The 20,721-nt window shown below is 38.8% G+C and overlaps 1 protein-coding gene across 2 annotated transcripts in view; it reads right to left on the bottom strand.

The window, feature by feature from the left end:
• The window catches only part of LRIG1 (leucine rich repeats and immunoglobulin like domains 1), a 149,861-nt gene extending 129,496 nt beyond the window's left edge, over positions 1-20,365 (bottom strand). The window contains exon 1 of one of the 2 annotated variants that reach the window (XM_060684228.2): positions 18,975-20,365. In XM_060684228.2, coding sequence (XP_060540211.2) covers positions 18,975-19,216 — 242 coding nt within the window. In that variant the 5' untranslated portion in view covers positions 19,217-20,365. The remainder of the gene's footprint in view (positions 1-18,974) is intronic. The other variant, XM_060684229.2, reaches the window with a different exon arrangement.
• Between the last annotated feature and the right edge of the window lie 356 nt (positions 20,366-20,721).

The raw sequence follows: 20,721 nt of genomic DNA, 5'->3' as shown, positions 1-20,721 counted from the left end.
GCTTCAGTAGCCACAAAGTTACCCAAACAAATGGAAGCAAAGGAATTCTGAACTGGATGTCTGGAAAAATAAACAAATCCCACACAAGAAGAGGGAAGGAAACGTTCCTAAGGAATCTGGGATAAGACAGACCATGACATGCACCAAGTAGCATGTTGGCGTATACTGCAAGCCAGCTTGTGTTTGTTTGTTTGCTTGCTTGCTTTTATTTAACGAATCCTCCGATTCCATAAATAATTCCAGCTCATGGAAAACAAGGTTTTCCTTATCCGGTAAGAAAACTGTTTTTCAAGGAAACTCATAGCATGAAAGGATGTTTATGTCACAATTATAAGAGGCAGTATTTCTCTAAGAATATATTGAGTTGGTTTCAAGTTATACTGAATAACTATCCCTACAATTGCATCTGATAGCTCCAGCTATTAAGTGATATGATAGGGAAATTTCAGAATCATGCAAACAGAACTATGGAGAAATTTAGATGGCTAAATTGAGGGAATGCAGCATATTTTCTTCAGAAGCCTTGATGTTCATTTGCTTGCTTGCTTGCTTATTTATTTACTTATTCATTCATTCATTTAATTTATATAACCACTCCATCTCACATCTGTGAATCTTGGTGGCTCACAGCAGTTAAAAAATGGCACCGAAAACAATGAACAAACTAAAAAAATGAAAACATACATACAAAACCATATTACCAACAGAAGAGAAAATTTGTAGATAGGGGTTGAACCATGGGATCCTTGGTATTTTCTGAACTTGTTTTCTTGCAGACATTTCATTATCCAAGTATGTAACATTATCAGTGCCATCAAAACTATGCTAAAAACCATTATTAAAAATTCTGTTAAAACATAAACAGCAGCACAATACAATCCAGAGGCATGCTATTCCCTTCAGCTAGGGAGTTTCATTTTTGTTTAGATGAGGTGGGCAGCTAGACAAATGCGATAAATAAATAAATAATTAAATTCATAAAAATCCGTAACAATAAGATGTTGAAAACCACAGTCAAATTCCCAGGACTAATGGCAGAGCCATGTCTTCAGAGCCTTCTGAAAGGGCCAGCAGTTTACCAGTTTTGGTCTGATTTCTAAAATGAAGGTTTCACAGGTTTTCATATTGCTAGTTTAAATTTAAAATTGGCTAAAATGTCATGCCATTCCTTAAACTTGCAAGATTTTAGCATTCTCATGTGAAACCAAGCAAAATCAGAGATAAGATTTTAGTTACCTTGGAAATAACTTTAGTGTCAGGTTTGCCAAATTCTAATCTATTTTTATAATATTCGGATTAATTCAGCTGGATGAGAGAGATGTTCACTTTCACATTCCAAAGATTCCATAACCACTAAAAAATTCTTCATTAGACTATGCAAAGAACTCAGGGGTGAAATGCTCCCGGTTCGGACCGGATCGCCTGAGCCGGTAGCGATGGCGGCGGGTGGTTCAGAGAACCGGTAGCAAAACCTACATACCTTGACTTGACTGAATCATTCGTCTAGTGATGACAACATTAAAAAAAGTGACTTATGACTGCTTTTCACACTTACGACTTATGTGATCAAAATGTGGGTGCTTGGCAACTGGCATGTATTTATGAAGGTTGCAATGTCCTGAGATCATGTGATTACCAATTGCAGCCTTTCCAGCTAGCTTCCAGCAAGCAAAGTCAATGGGGGAGGCCAGATGCATTTAATAACTGCATGATTCACACACCAACTGATTCATTTAACAACTATGGCAAAAAAAGGTCATAAAATGGGATAAAACTCACTTAACACCTATCACGCTTAGCAATGGAAATTTGGGGCTTAATTGGGGTCATAAGTTGAGGACTACTTGTAGTCACTAAGAGTTGACATTGACTTGATGGTAGATAATAATCAAAATCAATCCAAGAATCAGGATGTCTCACTTCTTTTACATTTTAACCAGTAGGAAAGCATCATGATTCAGCTGAACATCACATCTTTTCCATGGAGAAAAGTCTTCTTTCTATAGGAAGGAAAAGACTTAACACCTTTTAAAGCACTATATCAAGTCATAATCTTTACCCACTTATTCCTTTGTACTATCAACACAAAGAAGTAAGGGGGTTTCAGCCAAGTGTCTTTTTCTGTAATAACAGAACCCAAATCTAGGACTTTCTCCTTGCCTTCTGTGTACTTTTACTTTTACTACTGAGCTTCTACATATTTATGAGATGAAAACCCAAAACCACTTTATACGTGCCCATATTTGAATACTTTTGGCAATAAAAGATCCAGACCAGTCTCTGTACAAATTTGTGTCCAACTCTTCCCGACCCATGAACCATAGTATGCCAGGCCCGCCTGTTCTCCACTGTCTCCTGGAATTTGCCCAAATTCACGTGCATTGCTCCATGATACTATCTAACCATTCTGTACAAATTAATATACCATAAAGTCTGCAGGAAATGTACAGATATCTAAATTATGATCACAGTTTCAGAAGTTAGTCAACAGGTTATTATTAGGGCTGATCAAGTTGGTTGGCACATGCTTGCTGAATGCTCTCCACACCTACTGCTCTCACTATTAGGACTGATTTAAAGAAGCAAACAGGAAATCCCCATCTGTTACTTGTTTTCTAAACCCTATTTCCCATTTCACTGCATTCCTCTTGGCTTTGAATTCTGGTCTGCTATGACAGCAACAAATCAGAGAGCCCCCATTCAGATGCAACTTTCAATGAATCATTGTTTGGTTTGCACAACCATTTCAATTAGCAAGATGGAATGGCCAAGCAACACATGCCAGATAACTTGGTTGCTCCCAATAAACCAAATTTGTGACTGATCTTGAAGAACTTCTAGAGCAGGGCTGTAAAAGTCGTGGCCCATGGGTCGGATGTGTCAAATGCTGGCCACGCCCACACCCGTTTAGCGAAGAGGAAAAAAGCCATTATGCATCATGTGACGCCACCATGATTACACAAGTTTGACACCCCTGTTCTGGAGCATGAGATGGGAAACCCAAAGTCTGCATATGACCATCGTATCCTAAAATTGGGCCCCAAACACTGAAAAAACACTTTTTTTTTCACAGAAAAGGAAATAGGCTCATAAGTCATTAAAAAGAAAAGCCCCAGCTTGATGACTGGTATGACATCACTGGGTCACTATTCCAAATTGTGGTAATCCACATAGAGGAAACAGCTGGGAATCTCTGGCATGAAGGAAGGCTTCCATTGGCCAACAAAAATATGGGAAAACAAAGACATGGAAGCACTGCAGCACAGGCCATATAGATTTCTGAAGTATAGTTTCTAAACTAAGAAATCTGTGTTTCTATTTTACTATTATGCACCATCTGTGTATGGTTAATCAGCAGATATGATTTTTTTTCTTTTGCTCCTTCTTCCCCAAATTTATTCGATTCCACTTGCTTTAAAAAAGAAAATATTTTCTTTATCAGTAATGATATCTTCTCATTCTTTTAAAATCGCTCAAATACAAATGGCACAGTCATACGATTGGCAAAAGTTTTGAGATTTGTTTCTCTCTTCTGGAATTCCACAGCCAGAACAAATGAAATCTAAGTACTGATTGAGTCAAAACCAATGATTTCTTGTGAAATGAAGTGATATAACTGAAATCTAGCTTGTTTTGGATGGTATTAGAGTTGAGATCTCACAAAACTCCAAGGGTATAAAGAGATAAACAAATTATTTCAATTAGTTCAAATTATTTGAGAAAGCACAGATCAAAGGAATATGGCTCCAGAGTTTAAGAGAAAAATCAACCCCACAAGAAAAGGCTGGGACCTAATAAAGAAGTGGGGGGACGAAGCAGAGGTGGGTTGTACTTACCTTTACTACCGGTTCGCAATGGGGCCATGCGCGCATGCTCGCTTTGCTTGCGTGCACATGCGCAGAAGCTTCCTGATGATGTCGGGGTCAGTGGGCGGAGCCTCCCGCCGGTTTTACCACCGGTTCTTGCGAACCGGTCTGAACTAGGGGCAACCTATCACTGGGGCGAAGGACATCAGAGATTATGGCCTTTCTATAACCACAAAATAAACTATAAAATTGGAGTTTGAATAAGCTATTTTACACCTCAGTAAACCTGCAGCAATTACTAAAAAAAAGTAGAGCTGAAGAAGCTTCTTGGATGAGAAGCAAAACATCTTCAAAGAAAAACCAGAAAGTCCAGTTGCCTCTTGAAAAAGCACCTTTGGGACAACCATGATCTGGATGACTGAGAATCTCCATAGACATTTAGCAATACTGAAAAAGTAAATAATTCATTGTTGGCCATCAGCTATGCTGTACATGCAGGTTTGGATACTTGCAGTCTATTTCTTATTTCCTAATGTATATGAATAAAAAAGAAAGATATCAAAAAATTCCAAATCATAAGAGCTAAGCCTCAAATGCAAGAAAAGCAATGGGAAAACTAGGTCTAGCATGCACAGATACCATGTGTTGTTATTCCCTAAAGCAGAACACCTACTTTGACCTCACCCACACCTGGCAAGTTGCAAAATCTTACTCACCAGTTCTCATGATATCCAAAGCATTAGATGCCCTTAAGAAAAGTGGAAGTCTTCATGTACCCAGACATCTGGATAAAAATCACATCAATACTACCAAAACAACTAGATCTAAAAATGGTCAACAAAATTCCAATCTCAATAGCGCACCGGATCTGCGCACTTTCCGCCGTGCCCTAAAAACATTTTTATTCCAGCAGGCTGGCCTGGCCTAACTTCCCTTTTAAATTGCTTTTAAATTTGTCTTATAAATTGGGGTGTTTTAAATTTGTTTTGGGCCAAAGTATTTAATGTATTTTAAATGGTTTTTTAACGTTTGTACTATATGTATTTTATCTTTTGGCTGTTCACCGCCCTGAGTCTTTCAGGAGTAGGGCGGTATATACATTTAATAAATAAATAAATAGCAACTTGTGTTGTTTTTCCGAACCGTAGGAATTTTGAAAGAAGTAGCACTCAAATATGCAGCAAAGTGAATAGTGGGTTCCAAAGGACCAGAGATAAGCAATCTTTTTCAGACTGGGGGCCATATTTGTGGTTTGCTATTTTCAAGAGGAGGGGTGGGACAGGTGTGGGAAAATGTTGTGTCTCATGCACTAGAACTGGTTGGCTGGTTGAATTGATGGGACTTCCAAATGGGAGTAAAGCCTCTACTCTTCTGGAGAATGTCTATAGAGTTGGACGTGGTGTCAAATGGAACCAGATTTTCCTAATGTATTAATAGTTTTGTTTTATTTGTTGCGGTTCATTTTTATCGATACATGCTGTCATGGTTTTGTTTTATTTTGCTGTTTGTTGCCTCTTAGTTCAATGCCAAAGGAATTCAACAAATCATTTTTGTCTCTAGTTTACCTTGCCTGTTCCCCCGTTTGCTTTTTGTAGTGGGGAAAGGCAGCTTGGAAGGGATTTGCACGGAACTATTTTTTTCTTGAAGTCCCCCAACTGGAAAAATCAGTTTAATGGGAGAGATTATTAAAAGGCTCAATGGACACTTCATCCTCTATACTACTTTTCCTAAGTCCCTCCAAACATTACCATATTTAAAAAGTTCAATGCCACCCATAGTAGAACAACCCTGTCATTGTAAAAGATGCTAAGTATATTAGCAATAGCAACAGCAATTAGACATATATACCGCTTCATAGTGCTTTACAGCCCTCTCTAAACAGTTTTACAGAGCTGCCGAACTGCAGCTAGCAGTCAGCTGATGTAACCTGCAGTACTGCACTCTAACCACTGAGCCACCTCGGCTCTTTTGCCTGACCCTGCTGTAAATGATGTAGTATAAGTGAATCTAAGCAGCTCATTGCATTCCAATAATAATATACTGCTTTATATTTCCAAGCAAATGGGGAAACATGTTCTCCATTATAGGAAAAGCTATAGGAAAGTTGTCATTTTACCTGTTTTTATAATTTACTTAACGACAGCCAGAAGGCAAGTCAGGTGTGTTGGAAGAGAACTCAATGGATAAGTTCATGAAGAGGGAGCAGGGTTCGACTCTTAGCCGATTCTTAGGCAAAGTTTACTACAGATTTTAAAAACCTTCATTGCAATTTTAAAAATGTCCCAAAGATTACAATCTTCAAAAGAGTAATACACTTAATCATTAAGAATTTTTACCAGATCCGCAGAAGACAACAGCTCCTATCACTTAGTGACACAAAAGCCAACCTATTTTAATAAGAACCTGTGCAATAAAAACAGACTTTCAGAGGTTTAAGCTGCCTGGGCAGTGGGATAAATTCCATCTATTGCCAGTTCTCCTCAATTTCCCTTTTTGTTGGCTAATGAGCCAGACTCTCATACACATACATGCACAAAGAGGGAAAAGCAGTTGTGTTTGGACAACTGGAAGCCATTTGAAGGATTGTATTTCATAGGGCCTCCAACTAGGCTGCTCTCCTATGCTATCCGTTTTATTACTTCTGATAGTATTTGCAGATCAGCAGCTTCCTAATCCGATACCTTCCACTGTTGGTGGAAAAAACCTTCCACTGTTGGTTTTCTGCACTAAGAAAAGAAAAAAAAGACAGATAAGTCTCACTGTACATTCTGGGATCCGAAAGAAACAAAGGGTAAAATCGGTGATCTCTTCTTTATAATTGGAATATACTTGCTTCCAGAGAGCTGTGTGAGAGGTTTATATTTTTAAACAAAAATGTCCACAGTTAAAATTACAACAGCCATCACCTGAGCTCTAAATTATGGCAGAATCATAATTTATTTTATTTATGTGCTGCTTGCATCACCAACCAACTCTTGCAATCTTACAATACATAAAAAGGATTAAAACGATTTAATTAGGTCATGTCTGACTTATTAAAGATAAAACTTCCTAGGTCATTGTTCTTTATTCTGACTAGCTACCTTTTTAAGTGTTAATTGTTGAATAGTGACTACATTTTAATAAAGGTTTGTTCACTTTCCTATACAGTAACAAACAAGCAGTACTTCAATTTTTTTACTCTATTTTACATAAGTTTGTGTATGTTCTTTTTGTTTGGATTACCTCTTTTCTGACTTTTTCTGACTTTTAAAAGTCTATTAAAGTATTGTTATTATTACTATTAAAAAATAATTTGAGGAGCCGCCCAGAGTTTAACACAGGTTGGGTGGATACATAAATATTTTAAATAAATAATTACAATAAACACTGTGCTATAGATTTCTATCAAAACTTAATCTGACAATGAAAATTAAGGACAATTTCCTAGCTCACATGTATTTTCACAACCATGATGATGATTAATATATTTGCCTTGTAAACCCAAAGCTCTAATAGATAGTCCTCACTTAATGACTGCATGGCTTAGCAACCATTAAAAGTTATGATGGTGCTGAAAAAGTAACTTTGTGATCTCTACAACCTGCACTGCAGCATCCCTACAGCCATATAATTAAGATTCAAGGGCTTCACAACCAGCAGGAGCTCACAACCGTTACAGAATCCTGTTGTTACATGATTTCCAACTGAACACTTCACAGCTGGCTTCCAATAAGCAAAGCCAATGGAGAAGTTGGCAGTGCAATTGTAAGTGACATCTTGCTTGAGGTCTGCATCACTGAGTGACAGAGTTGGCAGTTCCAATTTTGGTCATAAAGCAAGAATAACCTGTAGAGCAGGGGTGTCAAACTCGCAGCCCACAGGCCAGATGCATCATGCGCTACCCATGCCCACTTTAGCGAAAGAAGGAAAATTGCGATACATCATATGATGCCGTTGTGATGACGCGAGTTTGACACCCCTGCTGTAGAGTATTATTTATCTCAGGGTATTTATAGTTCACTTTTTCTTCATAGGTACTGCTTGTTTTATTTGTGTTATTTTATCTGAACAAGCCTATGATATATTACACAGTGCCTGATCCTTACAGATTTGAATATGAGGGGTCCTTGATGCTCTCTGAGCTTGTTTGTTTTCTTGCAGATGTTTCATTATCCTAACTAGGTAACATCATCAGTGCTACTAGCAAATAAACAAGCTCAGAGAGCACCAAGGACCCCTCATTTCAAACCTGAGCTATAAATGTTCTCCTTTATTGGTAGACTTGAATATGCTTGATTTGTAGGTTAAAAGAGCTCATAGCTAGAACTGATTTGAACTGTCAGTGGATTTCCCCACAGCCAAGTGAAATATACAGTCACTGGATCCATTTATACTTTTTATGTAATCCAAGAAAACACTCATGTGTAAGACGTTAGGCATTAGAACTGTGTACCATCCTTAGTTATAAAAGCTATTCTCTTGCACTGAACTGAACTGCTTCAATGGGCTTACACAGAAATTATTCTTGTATGGGTTTACAGAATGATTAGTAATGAAGCAGATGTCCACATACCAGGATTTTGCTCATTTTCAGTGGAACAACTTAAAGACACTTTTGTGATTCATAAGGGATTGACTTCTACCAATCTATGAACAGTGTATTTCTTTTTATAGTGGTGCTGAGCCTCACCCATTCATGTCAGAGTAATTTGTTATTTTCACACTAGATCTGAAGAAAAACATTGTCTACACTTTCCCAAGAGGGAATTTTTCTACAGATCACCAAGGATTTCAGTTTGTAAATTCTGAACATGTCTTGCTCACATTTCCTAATCTATATGATATAGCTAGATATGAAGGTGTGCAAGAGAATAGCCAATTAATAAAACTCAATCTACAACTTTGGAAATAAAAGCAACAATCCTTTATTCCTTATGCACCCACACAACTCTTAAACCACAATTACACTTCCTCAGTTATGTTTACATCAGAGGTGCCAAGCAGCCTAAAAACAACAGAGCCAAGAAGCCAAATGGTGTAGCAATCCTTCCCATGAAGTCTCACAGAGGCTATGGAAACACAGATACAAAAAAGGTCCTTTTTCAAAAATAAGTTTCTGGTCCATAAGGCCATTTTAGAATTGTAAGTCACCCAGAGTCACTTGGATGAAAATGGGCAGCTATAGAAAATATATGTATGAATGAATGGCTAAAATTTCCAAAATAGTGATACCAATTACTTTATGAGCTTCTACCATTTCATTCAACAACTTTCTTTCATAACTGACAATCACATTTTTCTATTTATTATTCGGCCTCTGATCCTCACCTACACCATTTTAGCCTCTACATGCTTTAGGACAGAAGCCAGGATCTTTCTCATTTATGTTCCAACAATAGATAAACTTATCTTCAAGTTCAACACTCTGTCTACTATAAATCGCCTCAAGAAAAGCAACAGGTTAGAAGTCTTTGGATATTTAGGTTATAAAGCAGATATTCACAGCTAATCTACTTTAGGTGCACTTTCTTCCACTGAAAAGTCATTTTGCAATCACTACTGGGATCTCACATGCACAGTTACATTGTTCTTACATCAGCTTCCAGCAAAGTAGCTAATGTTAACTCTTTGCAGCAAAAACAATAGAGGGCACCTGAAAAAAGTTGATCTATTTATGATTGCTTAAGTTTCTGTGTAATAGAAAATCTACTTCATCTTACACTAACTAGCACTCTTACCAGGAAGTCCTCTTTTGAATAGTTTTACCGATCTCTGGTAAAATTACATATTTGTCTCCAAATATCTCACACAAGTTCTCAATTGAGAGGACACCTAATTTGCTCTGCTGAGGATTTTAGAAGCAGCCTCAAGAAAAGCAACAAGTTGGAAGTTAAAGAGAAGAAATACAAAGAATTCTTGTTGTCTGGAGACCTTTTTAGACAGTCTACATAAATACTGAAAAAGAATAGAAATGCTTTTTAGAAATCACTTGTTGCTTGCATGTACACTGAGAGCTTATGCACTGGATACAAATTCCTTGTGTGTCCAATCACTCTTGGCCAATAAAGAATTCTACTCTACTCTACTCTACTCTTTCTATTCTATTCCTCAAATAGCTTATTTATGTATGGCTAAGCCACATGAGCTTGTCGATCAAATGGTCAGCAGTTCAGCGGTTCGAATCCCTAGTGCTGCATAACAGGGTGAGCTCCCGTTACTTGTCCCAGCTTCTGCCAACCTAGCAGTTCGAAAGCACATAAAAAATGCAAGTAGAAAAATAGGGACCACCTTTGGTGGGAAGGTAACAGCGTTCCGTGCGCTTTGGCTTTTAGTCATGCCGGCCACATGACCACGGAGACGTCTTCGGATAATGCTGGTTCTTCACCTTTAAACGGAGATGAGCACCGCCCCCTAGAGTCGGAAACGACTAGCACATATGTGCGAGAGGAACCTTTACCTTTAAGCCACATTCATAAAATTATACCCAGTTTTGCTTAGAATTTCATAACTTGCCATACCCCCAAAATACCTATAGAGAAAAAAATGCTTATCAATTCTTTATTTCATTTAACTATTGGGTAAAAATTACATTGCTCCTTTTTTTTAAAGTTTGAACTGAAACAGAGAAATTACTCAGTCTACAGGGCACCAGAAAAAAAAGAAAGCAGCAGCAAACCAAAAAATAGCAGCCTTCAATTCTTCTATATTTAGGATCTATCTTTAATTTTGCAAGTAATACTCTGTTTTGTTTTATTTATGCTAGCCCAGTTGCCTAGTAATATTTATGACTTCACTGATTAGAAGTAAAAATAGCTAAGACAAATGATTACTTACAACTCTGTTAACTCCAACTTAAAATATTTTTTTTCTTCTTTTCCTGCAAAATTCTTTGCTCTTCATCTCCATTCATATAATAATTGTGGTAAATATGTGATATGTCACAATCATATTAGCCATCTACTATTTCAGCCCTTTTCAGCCTTGCATGCTCTTAAGGATATGGACTCTAAATTCTTTGAAGAGAACCTCATAACAAGATCTATGCTTCCTGGATACGATGGATACAAAAATAAGGAAATAAAAAGGAATCTTTTTTTTCTCAGAGAATTCTAAGTGGATGCAGGAGCAGCTGATCTTAAGAGACCTCTGAGGTTGATCCAAAAGCGACAACTCCTACATTCCTTGGCATCTATTCAGTTCTACAGAATACATATGTTTTTGACATATTTTGCTCTGAAGACTGAAGTTTAAGGGACATCCGGATGGGGAAAATGTGTGTGTATGTTTTTTTTTAAAAAAAAAATTCAATTCTAAACAACCCTGAGCATTTCCATATTCTGAAATGAACCCATTTATAAGAACAGAGGTATTTGCTTATGTATGTGGGTATAATTCAGCTGCCTATCGAAAAGGTTGTTTCCCTGAAAACGTGTCCTTAAGCCCTACTGCTCCTCCCTTAGCACACTCTCACTCAAGCCCATTCATTCTTCACCTTTCAAACTTCCCCTTTGTAAGTGGTTCTGAATCTATTGAGTTGCAACTCCCTTTTGTATCTGGCCCTTGCGTTTCAAATTGCAATCACAGTGTGTGGAGGGAAAAGGCAAGAGTGATTAAAGGCTACAAAAAGTTTCCCAAGAGGAGAGGATCCCAAAGTTTGCTCTTAGATCCCAAAATCTATCAGATTGAATGATGCTTTAGAACGTGCTAATAAGAGCTATTCAGCAAGTGCTATAACCAAGGCACAGATAACTATTCTTTCAACATTCCTTGAAAAAACTATAGAAAGAGCCTTTCTCACGAGAGCCTTTTAGAACTCATCTGGAGGTCATCTGGCAGGTCCTGGGCCCCACAATCTGGCCTAAACTTAACTACCATAATACAGGTCTCATTCAGGCTTTGTTTGTCTCTGTGGAACAGCCAAGGCTAACATTAAAGGCTTTTGAAGAGAAAGGTCAAAGCACACATGGACTTTAATAACAAGTAAAACTGCTAATTAAAATAAAGCTTTTTTTTTTTTTAAAAAATGAATGTTTTAGAATTTTGCACGAGATAAAGATGCACGCGGAGCTGCAAAATGGTGCATAACCAACAGGATGGCAGTCCAAAAGAAATATGCTTTTGTACATTGTGAAATTTAATTTTCAAATGGAAGAGAGCTCTGCATCTGACTTTCCTCAGTTGTGCACGCTGGCTCCCTTCTACTTCTCCATTCTGCAGCAAGTGTCAACAAGTGTCACAAATTATCACTATAAAAATCAGAAAAGATAAGACATAAAATTGGAGAATGTAAGTCGTAAAAAGAAACCATTCAAATGTAATATATTTTCATAACCATAAACTGGGATGCCATAAAAATGATTTAATGCATGTACTTCTGAGCATACCCAGTCAAACGATAGTGACACACACACCTATTATTATGCATGCTATTGGGGCTACAGCTGCAGACTTAAACTGTAATCCAAACCAGATATCCTAAGAACAAGTGTCACTTAGACAAGTCATTGGTGTATTCTTGTTTAATTAAACTCAGGGCCTGAACATATCTCCAGGCTGTGATCTTGAATAGATTTTCATAGGAATAGATCCTTTTCAACCCATGAAGACATACTTTAGAACAGGTTCCCAAACTTCTTCATGAAGTTTTAGATTGTTCATTAACCCCCAAACATTATATTAAATTAATTTAATAAATACTACTTTAACTATTAGTACTACAAATAATAACATAAACCCCTGAGATAGTCCCATCAATCTTTGGTGGGTCAATATTAAACACTTCCGAGAACTCTGCTTTAATAAACCCATATAATTAGCAATATGTCATTTTAGATTCTACCATGATCACTCAGAAAATTAAAGACCCAAATTTTAAAAGCCTCAATACTTCTATAACCTTTTCTAATCATAGAGCTTTTGGATATTTCTAATAACATTGGGACACCCTTCTAGGCATTTCTAAAATGTATTCTTAGAGGTAGCTAAATGGCAATCTACAGTACCTTTATCCAGTAGCATGATTTCATAAATACACATGCCCATCACAGTAAATCAAGCAGAAGACTTCATTCAAGTCTCCCTTGAATGTAACTGAGGAAGGGGTCACATTCTAAGACTCAATGGAAAATTTACGGTGCCCAACTTCAATAGAAGCCTGTGAAATATGTACCCCATTGAACCAAAAGCAACATCAATCCATTTGCATGGGCAAGCCTATAACTCACTAAATAAATCTGCTATGCTCATGCAGACAAGGGAGCATTCCTCCAAACATCTCTGTATATATTGTTTTGGGGCAAATCAGATAGTGAAGTCCAGTAGAAGTTATACCTCTATCTATGCCTGTGTGGCATAAGAGAGGACCAATTCTTCACACAAAAACAAAAGAGTGTAAACTAAGCTTTCTCTAATACAGGTAGTTCTCAACTTACAACCATTCAATTAGTGACCATTCGAAGTTGCAACAGCACTGAAAAAATTGACTTATGACTATTTTTCACACTTATGACTATTGCAGCATTTCCATGGTCCCATGATCAAAATTTGGAAGCTTGGTCAGTAGCTCATATTTATGACATTTGCAGTGTTCTGGGTCATGTAACTATGTTTTGCGACCTTTTGAAAAGCAAAGTCAATGGGGAAGCCGAATTCATTTGACAACCGGGTTACTGACAATTACAGTGATTCACTTAACATCTATGGCAAAGAAAGGTCGTAAAATGGAGCAAAACTCACTTAACAGCCGTCTAGCTCAGCAATAGAAATTTTAGGTTCAATTGTGGTCATAAATTGAGGACTATCTGTATAATAATGTTAAAAGCATTATGAAGGAAGATTTCCCTCTTAATAAATATAAGGGAAGACATAATAGTCAGATCACCTCACCAAATTTTATGATCACTTCAGGGTACCAACAATTCAGAATTTTTACCACAAATGCTAAAAGGAACAAATCAGGAAAATGTAGGGAAAGAAAAAGGAGATCAACCTCTGAGAGCTTGCCGTACAGAGAGAAATTTACCAGTGCTGAAAATACAAAATTGGAAATTTTCGTGGGATTGTTTGGATAAGGGCTGGGGAAAGAAGGAGAGCCGAAACTTTTATGCTAGCCTTTGATCTGCTGAGCTACATACTAATTTGACCTTTGGAGATCACACCTCAATTTAATTGCATTCATTTACAGACTCTGAAGAGGATTTACGGATATGATGGCATAATGTCAAATTTATTGTTTATTTATTTATTTATTGGTTCGATTTATATGCCGCCCTTCTCCGGAGACTCAAGAGTGGCTTACAATGCGTTAAGCAATAGCCTTCATACTTTTGTATATACCTGCTTAGTAGGACTTTTGGGGGGCCCTAAGCGGTGTTCTTTTTATACAAAGTCAGCTTATTGCCCCCACAATCCGGTTCCTCATTTTACCTACCTCGGAAGGATGGAAGGCTGAGTCAACCTTGAGCCTAGTGAGATTTGAACTTGCAGTAATTGCAGGCAGCTGGCAGCTAAGTGCTACTTAACAGCATTTTAAGTCCGCTGCACCACCAAGGCTCCTTATGAGAAGCCTCCATATCCCCCCTCCCAATCTACATCAGTTGCAAAGTAAGCCCATTCTTTTATTGCTAGTCAGAGATGGGAGTCTATCTTTTTTTTAATTTGCAATCCTGAGTTATTAGGATTATTATAAACTTGTTTAAAAGATGTCTAAAATGTCAAACCATTCTGAGGAATATGATCGGGGACGTATTGGGGACATAATATAGTTTCTCAATCTTGGCCACTTTAAAGCTATGTGGACTTCAATTCCCAGAATCCTCATGCTAGCTGGAGAATTCTGGGAGTTGAAGTCCACAAAGCTTAAAGCAGCCAATGTGGAGAAACACTGTATAAGTTGAATAAGCCACACTATTGGCCAGAACACCCCAGGGCTGTCTTAACGCATGGGCCTGATGGGCATTTGCCCGTGGGCCCCACGAACATAGGTGCCCCATGATAATCTGTGTATGTTAACCCTTCAATGCACCTTGTATCATATAAATACAGCAACATATTTATTACATTTTACTGCATTTTTTAATAATACTAACATGCATTAATAAAAGTCAACACTGATTTTTAAAAATAAATGTTTAATTTTATTGACCATTTACATTTTTATTCCTGTGAGAAGTTGTCGTAAGGGCCCCAATACACTGCTTTGCCCAGGGCCCATAATGCTGTTAAGACGGCCCTGGAACACACTGAGTCATAAAACATGATTTATAAACCATAAATGGCCAAGCTGATATACTGAACAACGCCAAACCACAATAGCCGGATTTGATCTGTGTACCAAGCTATTGGCGTGTCATGCCAAGGGGAATTCTGGGAGTTGAAGTCCACAGATCTTCAAGTTACCAAGATAAAGAAACATTGCTCTAACTAATAAGAAAGAAGCAGTTACAGTACAGTAGTATAATTTGCAGCGGCAAGAAAAAGAAAAGAGATCATTTTGCCAGAGTGTCATCATCTATGTGTCTACAAACTGATTTTTTTTTTCAAAAAATCCAACCTAATAGTAAGAAGAAAATTTTTGACAATGATAATGGCATAGCTTGCCTCTTGGAGCTGTGGGTGCTCCATTCATTGGAGGTTTTCAAAAATAGAGTGGACCACCATTTGACCAAGATGGTATATCTCCTGCCTTGAGCAGGGACTTGGACTAAAAGACCACTGAGATACCTTCCAGCCCTTTGATTCTCTGTTCTATGTTCACATAAATATAATAAAGTGCAAGCTATGTCATTTAGCACAAATGAGTTACAAAATAATGTAAGTACCTTTAATTAATGAACTAAAGCATTCCCCGTGTTTTTAAATGCAAAACAGTTCTAAAGTTTCATGTTAAAGTAAGCCACTTTGTACTATGTGTATGTAAATAAATTGATGCTTATCGTAAAATTTTAGATGCTTATCGTAAAATTTTGTATTGATTCTCTCTGAATAAGATTTCTAGGAACAAAATTAATGCATAAATATACAGCTACAAATCCAGAATAAAACAATAAACACATAACTATGCCAACGTGAAAGTAAAGCTAAAATCAAAGACACCCCCAAAGAAGACTCACCCTATTCCCCACGCAAGAGGCCTCTTTTTCAAATGCCCAAACTGATTTCATGCAAGACCTTAAGCTATAGATTGATTTGCTGCTCTGTGTGAACTCTGCCATCATGATTTATAAACCATGGTTTATGTCAGTGACTTGTGTGTGAACCCAAGCAATTACAGTTTATTCCATAAGCTATTGTTAAGTAAACCACAGCTTTGTGTAATGCATGAACTCATCCACGGAAAGTTTATAAGGGATTTCAGGTGACGTCATACTTCTGGTCCAAACTGAATAAAAAGGCCTCCAACTCTGATTAACACAGTTTACTAGCTAGCATGCACAATCCTAGTGAAACTTTCACAGGAATAAACAAAGACCACTGCCACAATACTGAAGACACACAGTAGGAGACTACTGTCATTAACAAACTGGGCATCCAAGCATGAGTTGATGTAAACATGATGTAATAAAATCAAAGGAGCTTGTCTTCATAAATATATCCTCCATATATTATAGGTATCTTACTTGTCAGACAACACCCACAGTTTAGCACCACTGGCAATGAATTACCAGTCCTAAAATTACAACCAAAATAAAGTTGGCACACATGAAAAAGCCGCTGCCTCTTGTAGTACAGCATTAACTCTGAGCAATTAACCTTCTTAAATAGTAAACGTGTACTGTGAGGGAGAATATTGCTGGCTTCTAGATTAAAGTTTAAAACAAAACTTTAGCAGATTACAAGAATCAGCCCTAGGAAGTAATCACTATTGTGGTTAACACAATCAAAAGATCAACCACTTGCTGATCTCTGATGGCAGAGTATAAGAGGTATACTCCATTCTGACTTTTATATATGTGGAAACTCTGCTGCATAGAACTCTTTGAGATAAGGGTTAGTTAATACGGAGATAGGCAAAATTACACTCTAGGGACTGGCAGTTCAATTATAATCCCATTAATCTTAGTTTAAAAATCACTCTAACATACCACATTTGCAGTAGATATGAAGTCATTAATTTATTAACTCTCATGCAAAGAGAATGAGGTTTACATGGCCAAGTAATTTATATAACATCAATAAAAGTAGACATCAAAGAAGGAAGTGTAGAATTGTATTCAAGAATGTGAGCTGCAAGCTATAGTTTTGGTACTGTAATCGCTATCTTTTTTTCCTCATGAAATAAAAGCCTTTAAATCATTTTTTAAAGTCTGGTTAGGTATCAAACTCTCCATGACAAATAAGAACATCTCCTTATCTCAAAGTGATTTTGTCCTAATTCTGCTTCTCGGGTTGCCCGTAGGTTTCAATCTAGGCACAGATATATCCTATTCTGTTAAGGCAATTTGACATTTCTCAGGTTACAGTGTATGTTAAAGAGCTCTAACATCTTTATGTAGAATACCAGATCCATGTATAGTATATTTAAGTTGACTAACTCCGCTAAAAAAAGTTATTACAAGCAGCAATGAAAAATTCATTTTCCAGGGATAAGTTTAATGTTTAATAAGTCAAAATTTTGATCTTTGATAGCTACTTATGAAGTTCTATCCTTACAAACATTTATAAGCAATTTTCTGCCTAAAAAGAGTATGAAGACTGCAGTCCTAAGCATACTTACCTCCAAGTAAATGCATCTACAGCCAAAAAGGAAATACTTGTACATGAGAGGTATGATGAGAATCTGAATGCACCATCTTAGATAAAAACCACATGTTTTATTGGCCCATATTTTAACACCTGAAATATAAGTTATATGAATCCCCAATCTGAGGACAACATGAATTAAGTACTGCAATTACTAAGTTGAGACATCAAACTATTTAACAGATAACAAGGATCCAGTGTGCAGCAACCAAAGGAAAGACATTTGGCCTACATCTGCAAACCATTGAATTTTTTTCTACCAAAAAAAAAAAACTAACCCAGCGTTCTTCACTTTGGACTGCAACTATTAATTCCTTAGGAAGTATAAAGAAGTGGCTTAGACAAGTAGAATATTCTTCGTCTTGTAGAAGCCAACAGCAACCATTTATCCAATTGCCTTTAAATTTCACCACTGAATTAAAAAAGAAAGAAGTGATCTTATCCCTCCAGAAGAAAAAAGTTGAATAACTAAAGATTGGCAGAAGAACCTATGTCAGGTTTTTAAAAAATCTGTATCTGAAATTGAATGCTGTATCCATACAACATACAAATAACAATCTTACGATAATCAGCAGATTATCTACAAACCCTTACATTTGACTATGGTGAGCTTCCTAAATTTGTGCAGTAATTTTAAAGGAGCTCTATCATATACAACATGGGGTTTCCTGGGGCCTAATCTTGGGTTTTAACCAGGGCTATTATAAGTGAAATTTAAGAAGACATTGATATTTTAAAACATGGAGTTTTCCAACCTGTTGATCTTGTTTGACTTTAAAATAATTCTAATAAAAGAATCCTGCCTGACTACCTTCAATGCTTATTTCAATCATTAATCAGAATATGATTTTTTTTCGGGACAAATGACCTTCCCGAGGCAGTCAGGTTTCACAGGATTATAGAACCCTTCAGAACAAATACATGTTCAACAAAGCAAATTAAAGCACCTATGTCCTGTACTGTATATACGTCCTGCTAAGAGAAACTCGATTGAGAACTTCAGGAAGGACAGAAGGAAAACATTGTGAGTTTCATGATGTAGGAACTCGGCAACAAACCGGCACCCAAAGAGTTTGAAGAATGAGGGTGTGAGGTGTCCCCTTTAAAACATCTCATTCTGAAGAGTGTCTATAACTAGAAAGGGAATGGGCAGCTTCTATTCCCTCTGGGCTCTCTCTCTTTGAGGATGTGAGAACTCTCTACCCCCAAAGGGATGTCAGAGTTAGTTGCTCAGCAACTAGCTACAACTAGATATGTCAATGAAGGAGAAAGGCACTGTTACATTAATCACCCTCTGCAAAGAAGGAAGGATTAGGAAACTGTCCTTCATGAAGGGGATGGAGACCTCGATGTGGAAAACGCATTGACACATTAAGGCAGAATTTCAAAAGAATCTGGCTTGCCTATCCCAAAACAATCTACAGCCTTTGCAAATAGGACACTTACAGATGAACTATCCAGGTGGGCAGTTCCAGAGGAACTCTTTCCAGTCCCCGGTTGCTGCAGTCCAAAAGATCACCGGTGCAGGTACAGTTGGAGCCACACTCCACGCAAGAGCCCATCCCCACGAACACTTGGAAAACCAAAAGCAGAGTCCAAAAGGCATCTCTGAGGGGTGAAGACCTCCGCTCTCCCCATCCTGGCAGCGCCATTTTGTATCCTTGTGGAAAAGCGGTGACCAAGAGCATGCACAGAGTGGAAGCACCGAGTCAAAGGTTTGAAAGGGGGGGGGGAGAGGGAGGGTTGAACGAAAGAAAAGTCCCACTCGTGTTGTTGTTTTTCTCCCCTTTCTTTCTCCCTAGACCTGAGCTTATTTGCTCCGAGGTCACAGCAGGCCTCCAAAGAAGAAGCACTTGGTTAAACCATGGCACTTCAGTCCAAGCACCGGGCAAACTTCTTTCCGTTTTCTCGGGGTCCGCAAAAAGGGCGCAGCGCCGGCTCTTCCACGCAGCAGGATTTTAAGAGTCTCCCAACGCCGAGAGGGGAGGAGGAGGAAGAAGAAGCAAGCTCTTGGCCCCGGGCACGAAGCTCTAAAGATCCCCTCCGGGATCACTACTCGCGGGCTAAGCGAGGGACTGGATCCTGTGCTGGCAAAAAGAGAGCCCGCATCTTTTCGGCTTGCAGGCTGCCGCGCCTGGGCCGAGCCCGGGAAAAGCTCCACGCACCCAAAAAGTTCCTCCTCTTTCTTCCCCGCTGCTTCTCTCGCCTCCTCCGCTGCAAGATGAGACCCGAGCCCGAAGACTTTGCAGAGGGGGACAGCAACGCCGATGCCTGGAACCTTTTTCTCCTCCGAGGCTCCGACACCTTTTTCCCAAGCACGGGCGAAGCGGTGCTCTCTCTATCTCCGCCTCCGCAACTTTCCCCTCTTGGCTTTCCTTGCTTGGCTCTCCTCCTCCTCCCGCCTCCTCGGGACTGATACGCGCCCCGCTCGGGAGCAGCCAAGCCGAGCCGAGCGAGCGAGCGATCCTCTCGGGGCGCCGGTGCAAGCGGCCAGTCCGGTCACCTTCGCCTCCCCACCTCCCACCTTCCCCGTCCGCAAAGTCACTTTTCAGTCCCCCCGAGCGTCGGTTGCCCAACTCAAACCCACGTTGGACACATTGCAACATGTTCCGTCCTCTTCCCGCTCTCTTATTGGCTCCTGGGCATTCCGCGGCGTGCCCGCGCGCTTCCCGATTGGACGGCAGGCCCTTTTCCCCCGTTCGGATAGACAACGTTCCATTGAGGTTGGCAGGCCGTCAATCAGAGGCGAGAGGTCCCGCCTCCCTTTCCCACCCAAGGTGTGAAAGCGGGGAGACTCCCGGTTCGATCCGAGCGTCTTAAAGGGGAAGCGCGTATCCGCGGTGAAATCCAAACGCATCTTCCTTACTCACCAGCTTGACTCGGTCACTTGAGATCCCGGCCTTTGAGTCATAAGGAGGCCTGAGCCATAGAAAGTCCTTCGAGCTCCCGATTGGATTATTGGCATTTTAAATGGAAATTTAATTTAGGAGCCAGAAATTCCCAATCGGAGAAAAACGAATATATAACGCGCGGGTTGTGTCTGGATGTTTTGCTATGGACAGGGGACCGGGGGGGGAGTGGGGGGTAGAATTAATCCCACGAAGCGAATAAGAAAGGATTCCCACGACAGCAGACTCAATAATTGTTTGGGTCCCACACAATTAGTTCCCGTTTCTTATTTCTTAGGGTTAAA

The sequence above is a fragment of the Pantherophis guttatus genome, chromosome 2 (genome assembly GCF_059756535.1).
Source record: "Pantherophis guttatus breed Tessera chromosome 2, ASM5975653v1, whole genome shotgun sequence".
Classification (NCBI taxonomy): domain Eukaryota; kingdom Metazoa; phylum Chordata; class Lepidosauria; order Squamata; family Colubridae; genus Pantherophis; species Pantherophis guttatus.
This window is presented reverse-complemented; position numbering and strand designations above follow the sequence as displayed.